The sequence below is a fragment of the Heptranchias perlo genome, chromosome 5 (genome assembly GCF_035084215.1).
Source record: "Heptranchias perlo isolate sHepPer1 chromosome 5, sHepPer1.hap1, whole genome shotgun sequence".
Lineage (NCBI taxonomy): Eukaryota > Metazoa > Chordata > Chondrichthyes > Hexanchiformes > Hexanchidae > Heptranchias > Heptranchias perlo.
The window spans coordinates 116668180-116682988 of record NC_090329.1 but is presented as its reverse complement, the minus strand read 5'-3'; the positions used below and the strand labels follow the sequence as shown (position 1 = coordinate 116682988).

Here is a 14809-nt window from a genome sequence, read left to right as displayed (position 1 = left end):
GGATGGCATCTATTTTAATGCAAGGAGTCTTGCGAATAAGGTGGATGAACTGAAGGTGTTGATAAACACATGGGAGTATGATATTGTTGCTGTCACAGAGACATGGTTGAGGGAGGGGCAAGACTGGCAGCTCAATATTCCGGGGTACAGAATCTTCAGGCGAGACAGAGGGGGAGGTATAAGAGGAGGGGGGGTCGCAATATTAATTAAAGAATCAATTACTGCCATAAGGAGGGATGATATATTAGTAGGTTCCTCTAATGAGGCCATATGGGGAGAGCTTAAAAACAAAAAGGGGGCAAGCACTTTGATGGGAGTGTACTATAGGCCCCCAAACAGTCAGGGGGAGATAGAGGAACAGATATGTAGGCAAATCTCAGAAAATTGTGCAAATAATAGGGTAATAATAGTGGGGGATTTCAACTTCCCCAATATTAACTGGGATACTCAGAGTGTAAAAGATTTACCTGACGAAGGAGGAAGCCTCCGAAAGCTTGTGAATTTAAAATAAAATTGCTGGACTATAACTTGGTGTTGTAAAATTGTTTACAAGAGTGTAAAAGGCTTAGAGGGTACAAAATTCTTAACGTGCATCCAGGAGAGCTTTTTGAGCCAGCATGTAGAAAGTCCTACAAGAGAGGGGGCGGTACTGGACCTAATTCTAGGGAATGTGGCCGGCCAAGTGGAAGAAGTGCTAGTAGGTGAGCACTTTGGTGACAGTGACCATAATTCGGTGAGATTTAAGGTGGTCATGGAAAAGGATAGGGAGGGGCCGGAAATAAAGGTTCTAAATTGGGGGAAGGCCGATTTTAATAGGATAAGGCAGGATCTGGCCAAAATGGACTGGGATCAACTGCTTGTAGGAAAATCCGCATCGGAGCAATGGGAGTCTTTCAGAAGGGAGATTGAGACCATACAATGGCAACATGTTCCCGTAAAGGTCAAGGGTGGTTCCAAGAACTCCAGGGAACCTTGGATGTCAGGGGATATACGAGAATGGATCAGGAAAAAAAGGAGGGCTTTTGGCAGATACAAAAGGCTAAAGACGGAGGAAGCCCGAGAGGAGTACAAAAAGTGCAGGGGGATACTTAAAAAAGAAATTAGGAGATCAAGGAGGGGCCATGAAATAACACTGGCGAGCAAAATAAAGGAAAATCCTAAGATGTTTTATAAGTATATTAAGGGTAAGAGGATAACTAGGGAAAAAATAGGGCCCATTAGGGACAAAAATGGCAATCTGTGTGTGGAGCCGGCAGATGTAGGAGGGGTTCTAAATGAATTTTTTGCATCTGTTTTCACTATGGAGAAGGACGATGTAGACATAGAAATACGGCAGGGGGACTGTGATATACTCGAACATATTAACATCGAGCGGGAGGAGGTATTGGCGGTTTTAGCAGGCCTAAAAATGGATAAATCCCCAGGCCCGGACGAAATGTATCCCAGGCTACTGTGTGAGGCAAAGGAGGAGATTGCGGGGGCTCTAACACATATATTCAGAACCTCTCTGGCCACAGGGGATGTGCCAGAGGACTGGAGAACCGCTAATGTAGTACCATTATTCAAGAAGGGGAGTAGGGAAAAAACGGGGAACTACAGGCCAGTGAGCCTAACATCAGTGGTAGGAAAATTATTGGAAAAAATTCTGAAGGACAAAATTAGTCTCCACTTGGAGAAGCAAGGATTAATCAGGGATAGTCAACATGGCTTTGTCAAGGGAAGATCATGTCTGACTAATTTGATTGAATTTTTTGAGGGGGTGACTAGGCGTGTGGATGAGGGTAACGCAGTGGATGTGGTATACATGGATTTCAGTAAGGCCTTCGATAAAGTCCCCCACAGGAGACTGGTCAAGAAGGTACGAGCCCATGGAATCCAGGGTGCCTTGGCACTTTGGATACAAAACTGGCTTAGTGGCAGAAGGCAGAGGGTGATGGTCGAAGGTTGTTTTTGTGACTGGAAGCCTGTGGCCAGTGGGGTACCACAGGGATCGGTGCTGGGTCCCTTGCTGTTTGTGGTCTACATTAACGACTTGGATATGAATGTAAAAGGTATGATCAGCAAGTTCGCTGATGATACAAAAATTGGAAGGGTGGTAAATAGCGAGGAGGATAGCCTCAGTCTGCAGGACGATATAGATGGGTTGGTCAGATGGGCGGAACAGTGGCAAATGGAATTTAACCCGGAAAAGTGCGAGGTGATGCACTTTGGAGGGACTAACAAGGCAAGGGAATACACAATGAATGGGAGGACCCTAGGCAAGACAGAGGGTCAGAGGGATCTTGGTGTGCAAGTTCACAGATCCCTGAAGGCGGCGGAACAGGTAGATAAGGTGGTAAAGAAGGCATATGGGATACTTGCCTTTATTAGCCGAGGCATAGAATATAAGAGCAAGGAGGTTATGATGGAGCTGTATAAAACACTGGTTAGGCCACAGCTGGAGTACTGTGTGCAGTTCTGGTCGCCACACTACAGGAAGGATGTGATCGCTTTGGAGAGGGTGCAGAGTAGATTCACCAGGCTGTTACCAGGGCTGGAGCGCTTCAGCTATGAAGAGAGACTGGGAAGATTGGGTTTGTTTTCCTTGGAGCAGAGGAGGCTGAGGGGGGACCTGATTGAGGTGTACAAAATTATGAGGGGCACAGATAGGATGGATACTAAGGAGCTTTTTCCCTTCGTTGAGGGTTCTATAACAAGGGGACATAGATTCAAGATAAAAGGCGGGAGGTTTAGAGGGGATTCGAGAAAGAACTTTTTCACCCAGAGGGTGGTTGGAGTCTGGAACTCACTGCCTGAAAGGGTTGTGGAGGCAGGAACCCTCACAACATTCAAGAAGCATTTGGATGAGCACTTGAAATGCCATAGCATACAAGGCTACGGACCAAATGCTGGAATATGGGATTAGAGTAGACAGGGCTGATGGCCGGCGTGGACACGATGGGCCGAAGGGCCTCTATCCGTGCTGTATAACTCTATGACTCTATATTTTCTATCAACCATTTCCCTGCCTCACTGAATCCCTAGCCATACACTCACACATACCATTCTTATCATACCTGTAGGCTTTCACACGATAAGCATCTAAGAACAGAGAGCATAAATCGAACACATCAGATAACTGCGGCACTGCTGTCTCACAGCACCGTCACTGGACACATTCAGTATTGCAGTACTAAAGGCAACAGAAATCGGCATGATGTGGAGATGCCGGTGATGGACTGGGGTTGACAATTGTAAACAATTTTACAACACCAAGTTATAGTCCAGCAATTTTATTTTAAATTCACAAGCTTTCGGAGGCTTCCTCCTTCCTCGTTCACCTGAGGAAGGAGGAAGCCTCCGAAAGCTTGTGAATTTAAAATAAAATTGCTGGACTATAACTTGGTGTTGTAAAGTTGTTTACAACAGAAATAGGTACAGCATGCACTATCCATACCCAGTGGTCCCATGCACATCAGTGTGCCCAACGTACGACTGAGACCATTTACTTGGTAGATCATGCAATCATGCTTCCGCTAAGCATACATCACAGGCCTGTCAGCAACAATGTGCAATAAAAGGGGCCCACATTGTGAGGGAGCCATTAAGTGAACCTCCTCTGACTGGGGCATTTTCCAAAGCATACAAATCCAGACTACACATACTGGGAGCATTGTCTGCCACAACGACATAGGTAGAAAGAGGGATGAGGTCCTGCAGACAGATTTTAAGGAGTTGGGAAAGAGGTTGAGAAGCAGGACCTCAAAAGGTAGTAATCTCCGGATTACTCCCGGTGCCCCGCGCTAGTGAGTATAGAAATAGGAGGATAGAGCAGATGAATGTGTGGCTGGAGAGATGATGCAGGAGGGAGGGCTTTAGATTCCTGGGGTATTGGGACCGGTTCTGGGGAAGGTGGGACCTGTACAGGCCAGACGGGTTGCACCTGAACGGAGCTGGGACCAATGTCCTCGCGGGGAGGTTCGCTAGTGTTGTGGTGCGGGGGGGAGGGGGTTTAAACTAATTTTGCAGGGGGATGGGCACCAGGACGTAGCATTGGAAAGGAGAAACAAAGGGGCACAAAGTATTGGGAGAGAAAGATAACACTAGAGCAAGTAATAGTACAGTATTAGGTGGGGTCAGACTAAGAGAGAGTACAAGAAAGTCTAAGACTGGTTTGCAGTGCATGTGTGTAAATGCACGAAGCGTGGTAAACAAGGTTGGTGAGCTGCAGGCGCAAATAGCCAAATGGGAATAAGATATTGTGGCGATAACAGAGACCTGGCCCAAAAAAGGGCAGGATTGGGTACAAAATATTCCTGGATACAAGGTGGTCAGGAAAGATAGAGAAGGAAAGAGGGGGGGGGGGGAGGGGGGTTAGCAGCATTGATTAAGAAGAAAATTGAAGTACTGGAGAGAGAGGATGTCATGGAGGGGTTAAGGACAGAATCTATTTGGTTAGAAGTTAAGAAACAATAGAGGTGCCATTACACTACTGGGTGTATTCTATAGGCCACCAACTAGTGGGAAGGATATAGAGGAGCAAATTTGCAGGGAAATTACAGAGAGGTGCAAAAGCTATAGAGTAGTGATAACTGGGGACTTCAACTATCCTAATATAGACAGGGATAACAATAATAATAAGGGGCACAGAGGGGGAGGAATTTTAGAAATGTGGTCAGGATAACTTTCTTAACCAGTACGTTTCCGGCCCAACGAGGAAGGAGGCATTTTTGCTGCACTTGGCCCGAGGCAATGAGGCGGGCCAAATGCAGCAAGTGTCAGTGGGGGAGCATTTAGGGAGCAGCGAACATAGGTTTAGAACAGCTATGGAAAAGGACAAGGACCACTCTAAAGTAAAAATACTCAAGTGGAGGAGGGCCAATTTCAATGGGATGTGCACAGATCTGGCCCAGGTAAATTAGAATCAAAGATTGGCAAGCAAAACTGTTATTGAATAGTAGCAGCCTTTAAGGAGGAGATGGTTCGGGTACAGTGCTCCAGAACTAGCCGCGCCTCTAGCCAAATTGTTCCAGTACAGCTACAACACTGGCATCTACCCGACAATGTGGAAAATTGTCCACAAAAAGCAGGACAAATCCAATCCGGCCAATTACCGCCCCATCAGTCTACTCTCGATCATCAGCAAAGTGATGGAAGGTGTCGTCGACAGTGCTATCAAGCGGAACTTACTCACCAATAACCTGCTCAACGATGCTCAGTTTGGGTTCCGCCAGGACCACTCGGCTCCAGACTTCATTACAGCCTTAGTCCAAACATGGACAAAAGAGCTGAATTCCAGAGGTGAGGTGAGAGTGACTGCCCTTGAAATCAAGGCAGCATTTGACCGAGTGTGGCACCAAGGAGCCCTCGTAAAATTGAAGTCAATGTGAATCAGGGGGAAAACTCTCCAGTGGCTAGAGTCATACCTAGCACAAAGGAAGATGGTAGTGATTGTTGGAGGCCAATCATCTCAGCCCCAGGGCATTGTTGCAGGAGTTCCTCAGGGCAGTGTCCTAGGCCCAACCATCTTCAGCTGCTTCATCAATGACCTTCCCTCCATTATAAGGTCAGAAATGGGGATGTTCGCTGATGATTGCACAGTGTTCAGTTCCATTCACAACCCCTCTAATAATGAAGCAGTCCGAGCCCGCATGCAGCAAGACCTGGACAACATCCAAGCTTGGGCTGATAAGTGGCAAGTAACATTCGCACCAGACAAGTGCCAGGCAATGACCATCTCCAACAAGAGTCTAACCACCTCCCCTTGACATTCAACGGCATTACCATCGCCGAATCCCCCACCATCAACATCCTGGGGGTCACCATTGACCAGAAACTTAACTGGACCAGCCATATAAATACTGTGGCTACAAGAACAGGTCAGAGGCTGGGTATTCTGTGGCCAATGAATCACCTCCTGACTCCCCAAAGCCTCTCCACCATCTACAAGGCACAAGTCAGGAGTGTGATGGAATACTCTCCACTTGCCCGGATGAGTGCAGCTCCAACAACTCTCAAGAAGCTCGACACCATCCAGGACAAAGCAGCCCACTTGATTGGCACCCCATCCACCACCCTAAACATTCACTCCCTTCACCACCGGTGCACTGTGGCTGCAGTGTGTACCATCCACAGGATGCACTGCAGCAACTCGCCAAGGCTTCTTCGACAGCACCTCCCAAACCCGCGACCTCTACCACCTAGAAGGACAAGAGCAGCAGGCATATGGGAACAACACCACCTGCACGTTCCCCTCCAAGTCACACACCATCCTGACTTGGAAATATATCGCCGTTCCTTCATCGTCCATCCCATGAACGAGACAGAAAGGTAGGGCAACTAAAGCCAGAGCTCCCTGGATGACAAAAGAGATAGTGATAGTGAGTAAGATGAAACGGAAAAAAGGGGCATATGACAGATATCAGGTTGATAACACAAGTGAGAACCAGACAGAATATAGAAAGTTCAGAGGGGAAGTGAAAAAGGAAATGAGAGTAGGAGAATAGACAGGCGGCCAACATAAAAGGGAATCCAAAAGTCTTCTATAGGCATATAAATAGTAAACGGGTAGTAAGAGATGGGTTGGGGCTGATTCGGGACCATAAAGGAGATCTACTCATTGAGGCAGAAGGGAGGGCCATGGTACTAAATAAGTACTTTACCAAGTCTTTACCAAGGAAGATGCTGCCAGGGTCTCTGTAAAGGAAGATATAGTTAAGATACTGGATGGGCTAAAAATTGACAAAGAAGAGGTACTAGAAAGGCTAGCTGTACTTAAAGTAGATAAGTCATCCAGTCCTGATGGGATGCATCTTATGTTGCTGAGGGAAGTAAGGATGGAAATTGCGGAGTACTGGCCATAATCTTCTAAACATCCTTAGATAGTGCCAGAGGACTGGAGAATTGCAAATGTTACACCCTTGTTCAAAAAAGGATGTAAGAATAAACCCAACAACTATTGGCCAGTCAGTTTAACCTCAGTGGTGGGGAAACTTTTAGAAACAATAATCCAGGACAGGACGAGGGTGGATTGATTAGGGAAGCCAGCACGGATTTGTTAAAGGCAAATTGTATATAACTAACCTGATAAGAGTTTTTTGATGAGGTAACAGAGAAGGTAGCTGAGGGCAATGCAGTTGATGTATATATGGACTTTCAAAAGGCGTTTGATAAAGTGCTTCATGGTAGGCTTTCATCAAGATTGCGGCCCATGGACTAAAGGGGGCATTAGCAACATGGATATAGAACTGGCTAAGGGACAGGAAACAGAGAGTAGTGGTGAACGGTTGTTTTTCGGACTGGAGGGAGGTGTACAGTGGTGTTCCCCAGGGGTCGGTACTGGGACCACTGCTTTTCTTGATATATATTAATGACTTGGACTTGAGTGTACAGGGCACAATTTCCAAATTTGCAGATGACACAAAACTTGGAAATGTAGTGAAAAGTGAGGAGGATAGTGATAGACTTCAAGAGGATTTAGACAGGCTGGTGCATGGGTGGACACGTGGCAGATGAAATTTAACGCAGAAAAATGTGAAGTGTTACATTTCGGTAGGAAGAACGAGGAGAGGCAATATAAACTGGAGGGCACAATTCTAAAAGGGGTACATGAACAGAGAGATCTGGGGGTATATGTGCACAAATGGTTGAAGGTGGCAGGGCAGGTTGAGAAAGTGGTTAAAAAAGCATGCGGGGTCCTGGGCTTTATAAATAGAGGCATAGTGTACAAAAGTATGGAAGTCATGATGAACCTTTATAAAACACTGGTTCGGCCACAACTGGAGTATTGTGTTCAGTTCTGGGCACCGCACTTTAGGAAAGGTGTGAAGGCCTTAGAGAGGGTGCAGAAGAGATTTACTAGAATGATTCCAGGGATGAGGGAATTTAGTTACGTGGATAGACTGGAGAAGTTGGGGTTGTTCTCCTTGGTACAGAGACGGTTGTGAGGAGATTTGATAGAGGTATTCAAAATCATGAAGGGTCTAGACAGAGTAGATAGAGAGAAACTGATCATGGGATCCAAGGTGAGGTAGCCAATTGGATACAAATTTGGCTTGACGACAGAAGACAGAGGGTGGTTGTAGAGGGTTGTTTTTCAAACTGGATGCCTGTGTCCAGCGGTGTGCCTCAGGGATCGGTGCTGGGTCCGCTGTTATTTGTTATTTATATTAATGATTTGGATGAGAATTTAGGAGGCATGGTTAGTAAGTTTGCAGATGACACCAAGATTGGTGGCATTGTGGACAGTGAAGAAGGTTATCTGGGATTGCAACGGGATCTTGATAAATTGGGCCAGTGGGCCGATGAATGGCAGATGGAGTTTAATTTAGATAAATGTGAGGTGATGCATTTTGGTAGATCGAATCGGGCCAGGACCTACTCCGTTAATGGTAGGGCGTTGGGGAGAGTTATAGAACAAAGAGATCTAGGAGTACAGATTCATAGCTCCTTGAAAGTGGAGTCACAGGTGGATAGGGTGGTGAAGAAGGCATTCGGCATGCTTGGTTTCATTGGTCAGAACATTGAATGCAGGAGTTGGGATGTCTTGTTGAAGTTGTACAGGGCATTGGTGAGGCCACACTTGGAGTACTGTGTACAGTTCTGGTCACCCTATTATAGAAAGGATATTATTAAACTAGAAAGAGTGCAGAAAAGATTTACTAGGATGCTACCGGGACTTGATGGTTTGACTTACAGGGAGAGGTTAGACAGACTGGGACTTTTTTCCCTGGAGAGTAGGAGGTTAAGGGGTGATCTTATAGAAGTCTATAAAATAATGAGGGGCATAGATAAGGTAGATAGTCAAAATCTTTTCCCAAAGGTAGGGGAGTCTATAACGAGGGGGCATAGATTTAAGGTGAGAGGGGAGAGATACAAAAGGCTCCAGAGGGGCAATTTTTTCACTCAAAGGGTGGTGAGTGTCTGGAACGAGCTGCCAGAGGCAGTAGTAGAGGCGGGTACAATTTTGTCTTTTAAAAAGCATTTGGACAGTTACATGGGTAAGATGGGTATAGAGGGATATGGGCCAAGTGCAGGAAATTGGGACTAGCTTAGTGGTATAAACTGGGCGACATGGACATGTTGGGCCGAAGGGCCTGTTTCCATGTTGTAACTTCTATGATTCTATGATTCTATTGGCGGAAGGGTCAAGAACCAGAGGACATGGATTTAAAGTGACTGGCAAAAGAACCAAAGGTGACATGAGGAAAACTTTTTTTTTACACAGCGAGTGGTTAGGATCTGGAATGCACTGCCCCAGGGGGTGGTGGAGGCAGATTCAATCATGGTCTTCAAAAAGGAACTGGATAAGTACTTGAAAGGAAAAAAACTTGCAGGGCTACGGGGATAGGGCAGGGGAGTGGGACTAGCTGGATTGCTCTTACATAGAGCCGGCGTGGACTCGATGGGCCAAATGGCCTCCTTCCGTGCTGTAACCTTTCTATGATTCTAACACAAGCGACTCCTTACCAAATACTGGATAGGAGCTCAAAATCACATTGGTCTTTATTTTCAAGAGATGCATTTCCTGGGTTAATCCGAAATATCTACCAAGAGGGGGCTGAGTAGTGAAATTGGTTAGCATGCTGTCCTTTCACCTCTGACACCCAAGTTTGAACTCAACCCACACTGAAGCAATGAAAGTCAGCTATGTTTGATGAGTATGAAGATCATTAGTGAAGTTAGTTTGGTCAACTTCTGGTAAATAAAGGTTTGTAACACAAAACTGCTCATAATTTGGCATCAATTAACAGTCTGACTCAGAGAAACTGTAAGAATATGAGAGTTAGGGATGAGTAAATGTCATTTGTCCATCAAAGCTCATCCTCTAGTCAAGTGCATTAACTCTCTCATTGTGACATCTATTCTTTTTAGAGTAACCCCAATGTTTTGGCCTCCATCACCTTGCATGCCTTTGTTACCTCTAGACTCGACTACTTCAATGCTCTCCTGGCTGGCCTCCCATCTTGCACCCTCTGTAAACTTGAGCTCATCCAAAACTCTGCTGCTCGTATCCTATCTCACACGCTTGACGTGGTGCTGGCGTATTGAGTCACTGGGGGTCATGTTATTTTTGTCACTTGCAGTTTGCTAACAGGGAATAGAAAAGATTCACAAAATGGCAGGCAATAATTGTAAATTAAGGCTGTACAATACCCCAAAAAAGATCTATGTAAATTCAAGTTGTTGTTGTTAATCTAATCATTATCACATTTGTGTGTGTGGGAGCTTGCTACGTGCAAATTGTCTGCCACGTTTCCTCCATCACAACAGTGACTACTCTTCAAAAGTATTTAATTGACTGTAAAGCATTCGGGATGTCCTGGGGTCATGAAAGGTGCTATATAAATGCAAGTTCTATATTTTAAATGAAGCACAGATTTTCATTTTCAATTATTCAGTCTGTTAAATTGTTTTTAACAGTTATGCATTATTTATTTCTGTATTTTGATCAGAATCAGGAAGGAATGTTCTTTTAATGAACAATTTACCTTTAGGGGCCTAAGGGCTGTTTTAGGTGGCCGCCCCGGATGCCTAAAAATGGCCTGACTCAATTTCGGATTTTTCCTTGTAAAATGGGTGCAACGAGAACTAATTTCTACCCCTTTGTTTTGTTGAGGTTAGGGGCCTTACCTGAAATTAAACGTACAACTTGTGAAAAGAACTGCAATCCTGAAAACTCTCAGAGCAATCTGAATTTGAACTTTTTAAGAGATTGGTTCAGCACACAGGCTGGTAGTAAACCCTCTACAAATTGGAGGGCAGGTATCCATTGATCTGTGAGGTGCATTCCACTGCTCCTCACGAATGAAACAATAGAAAATGAAGGTGAAGAATTTTCACCAGAAGCTGGTAATACATTTTGCTGTAAAAGGAGCGTCAATTCCTGGTTGTCCTACATTTTGCAGACTGGAACTGCTATGATTTAGCCAAAGTCTAGTCTCCAATATTTAAAAGATTCTTTTCAAAGTGGCCAAGGTGGGTTGGGGGTGCCTTACTGCACTATAATTGCAAGATGGCTTGGGTTTCAGATCACACATCCCACAATGTATAATGCAAGAAGTTGCTTAATGCCATAATTTTGCCGAACTCTGCAATTTGAGGCAATCCATGTATGCTGCCTACACCTGACGAAGGAGAAAGCCTCCGAAAGCTTGTGATTTTCAAATAAAACAGTTGGACTATAACCTGGTGTTGTAAGATTCCTTACATTTGTCAACCCCAGTCCATCACCGGCATCTCCACATCATACATTTTTTTTGTAGGATCTGAATAACAGGCCTGAATTACAAAATCTGATTTCAATGCTATTTGGATCAGAGAACGACCTGGATTCTGGCAGGTGGGTCAGTAACCAGAGGATACAGATTTGAGGTAATTGGCAAAAGAACCAGAACAGCACTGTGGGAGAACAGTCACCACACGGACTGCTGCGGTTCAAGAAGGCGGCTCACCACCACCTTCTGAAGGGCAATTAGGGGTGGGCAATAAATGCCGGCCTTGCCAGCGACGCCCACATCCCATGAACGAATATAAAAAAAAAGATGAGAATTTATTTTACGCTGTGAATTGTTATGATCTGGAATGCACTGCCTGAAAGGGTGGTGGAAGCAGATTCAATAGTAACTTTTAAAAGAGAATTGGATGTGGAGAGGAAACATTTGCAAGGATGCGGGGGAGTGGGAGTAATTGGATAGCTCTTATAAAGAGCCGGCACAGGCACGATGGGCCGAATGACCTCCTTCTGTGCTGTAAGGTTCTATGGTCACCAGAAGTCTTTGATTATTAATTACACAGTAAGTGAATTGCAGCAACAAGATTTATTTCATTCTAATGGAGATTTACTGCAAGGAGGCTGTATTTGATAAAGTGAGTTTTTGTTTTTTAACTTTATGCTACTTGTAGGGTAATTACAGCTTTAAATGCAAACTGAAGGCAGTTAATCTTTTTAACAAACACTTTATACAAATGTATTTCTTTAGTGTTTTAATTAAAACAATCACAACATTCCATTTAGCACTGGGTAACCTTCGATTCACCCACCACACTCAACACACATCATTCACTCCTTAATGTTTACACACTGCTGAAGAGTTGGTTATAGAAGAATTGTCAGTCATTTCAGATTCTGCTAAAAAGCACACGCTGCACAAAATTTATAAAAAATGAATAAAATGCACCAGTGGCTCCTGAACAGGGCAATTATGAGCTACACATAATGGATCTCCACAGACCAGCATGTAAGCACTCTTAAAATAGAATCTGGCATTAGTCAGCAAGTGGCAGTTAAAATGTTGGCACTGCAGAATCATATCTATTCTGTCTCAAGGCTATCCTTTTGCTACTTTCTCCTATATTACCTACAGCCAAAATGAGGTTCAGCATTAAGCGCCATTTTGTGTGAACTAAGATTTCTCCCTTTCTCTCTGTACACAAACTTTGTTCTTTGGAAGTGGACTCGGTGAAGTATAATTTTGATGATATTCGGAATGCTGGTGCAAATGTGTAACTCCCCACTCCCACGACAGCTGTATCAGATACCACAAAATTAACTTTGCATTAATATTCACAAAGTCAGCATTCTATGAAATTAAATACAATGAATTTTATTTGCTTTATGGTGAAAGACAGCATAGTGTGTAACATACATTTGCAATGCTCCACTCTTCCAGATAAAGAAACCATGACACAATGGAAAATTAATTTAATTAGTAAATCTTTTCACCCATAAACTACAATCAGAGCTGATGACATTAAACATTGGTCAACTTTCTGTTGTGCCAAGATCTGCAGAAAGCTTTTGTGTTCTCAGCTGGGATTTCCAGCTTTCCTTGCAAATTCAGTAAGTAAAACTGCCTCACCAGCATCTCATCGACAAGTACCAGCTGGTCACCATATTGTACGCTTGACATTTGCCCAGACGGACCGTTTCATACCCTGTGCTGCTTTCACTTCACTCCAATCCAACTTGGTATCGGGAATTTCATCTTTGGGTTCAGGCACCTTCCTGACCGCTCCATGTGGGGAGGCAACAACCAGGGGCAAAAGCCCATGTTCACTTCGAAACTCTACTACATGTAACCCCTTCTTGTCAGCTAAGTCTTTGTGAGTCTCCTATGAGATTGTAGCAAGAAAAAACAAACAGCATGAAATATTTTGATCATACAATCTACCGTAAGTTTTTAGCCAAGTTATAGTAGCTAACGATTTTGTTGTAATTTCTTTACCTCAAAGATACAGGAATAATGAATAGTGTACATCTTAATACATATTTATATATAACAATTATTAGCAAAGGGATAATAGGGTCACCGTCGCTCATTTCATTCAAAGGCTGTTAAAGGGTTTATTTGGAAGTACTGAAACATTTCCATTTCCCAAATGGTGGAATCTTGTGTTTTGTTTTTTTGCTGAGACCAAACATTCAGACCACCACTTGAGACTGAACAGAGAATGCCTCGAGGAATACTGATGATGCCAATATTGTGCCATGATAAGCAAAAAGTGCTCTTTTCCAATATCTATGAGTCGACACGTCACTAAAATTAGACTGCTAGGCAACTCTTCAAATTTTCAGTACTGATGAAAACGGATTCTGGACTTACTGCTCCACAGCATCTCAGTCTTTCCTTCCTCCTACAATCTTTACTTTTTTGAAACCCAAACCCAGAGTTGTCCAATTCCCAGATTTACCTTGTCTTCTTTTTTTACTTTTTTCAATCTTGCTCCTGTCCTGCACTATGGACCTTAGCTCTTCATCTTGAATGAATTCAATTAATTTTTGATTGGTTTTACACTGTTGACGATCTCTGTAATTGTGGGTTCAGTACCTGTCCTTTGGTATCTTTCCAAGTTTGATGTTTTAATTGGTTGATGAAACACACTTGATTGGCAGGTAGAAGGATAAATGGACTACTGATTTCTTCACTGCTGCTTGCTGACACAAAGCAGGTCAATGGCCTGCTCCACTCTACTCAGCACTAACATTTATATAAGCAGACCTTTCACTGGTAGCTGGAGAATTTCCCTGCCTCCTTCCTTGTGAATCAGATGGTCACTCCTTGGCTAGTTTGAATGGTTCAGATTTCAAAAAAATGGTGTTCCACACCGTCTCCCCTGTTATGTCTGTCCAATCTCCTCCTACTTTAAAAACAGTACGCCATTTATAGGAGCCAGTGCAACCTGACTGAAAGCATTTAGTATCACAAAAAAAATAATTTTACAATGCGATTTGGCAGCAGGGAAAAATAATCATAATTTAATTATTTCATCTCCCCATAGTAACCCTGCAATCTTCGCACCATCATGGAGTGTGGAAGTGCAAGCTCTTGATTTTTGATACTGTTTATCGGACAAGCTTGCATGGACTGAAATAGATCACGTGTCATGTAGGAGTAAAAGGGTCCTTTTCAGGTTGGCAGACTGTGTCTAGTGGGGTACCACAGGGATCTGTGCTTTGGCCCCAGCTATTCACAATATATATCAATGATTTGGATGAGGGAACCAAATGTAATATTTCCAAGTTTGCTGATGACACAAAACTAGGTGGGAATGTGAGTTGTGAGGAGGATGCAAAGAGGCTTCAAGGGGATATAGACTGGCTAAGTGAGTGGGCAAGAACATGGCAGATGGAATATAATGTGGAAAAATGTGAAGTTATCCAATTTGGTAGGAAAAACAGAAATGCAGAGTATTTTTTAAATGGTGAGAGATTGGGAAATGTTGATGTTCAAAGAGACCTGGGTGTCCTTGTACATGAGTCACTGAAAGTTAACATGCAGGTGCAGTAAGCAATTAGGAAGGCAAATAGTATGTTGGCCTTTATTACAAG

General features: G+C 43.8%; 1 protein-coding gene across 1 annotated transcript in view; it reads right to left on the bottom strand.

Annotated features, from left to right (window-relative positions):
- Positions 1-12558: 12558 nt before the first annotated feature.
- mrps5 (mitochondrial ribosomal protein S5) overlaps positions 12559-14809 on the bottom strand; it is a 175541-nt gene continuing 173290 nt past the window's right edge. The window contains exon 11 of the mRNA XM_067985077.1: positions 12559-13092. Coding sequence (XP_067841178.1) covers positions 12868-13092 — 225 coding nt within the window. The 3' untranslated portion in view covers positions 12559-12867. The remainder of the gene's footprint in view (positions 13093-14809) is intronic.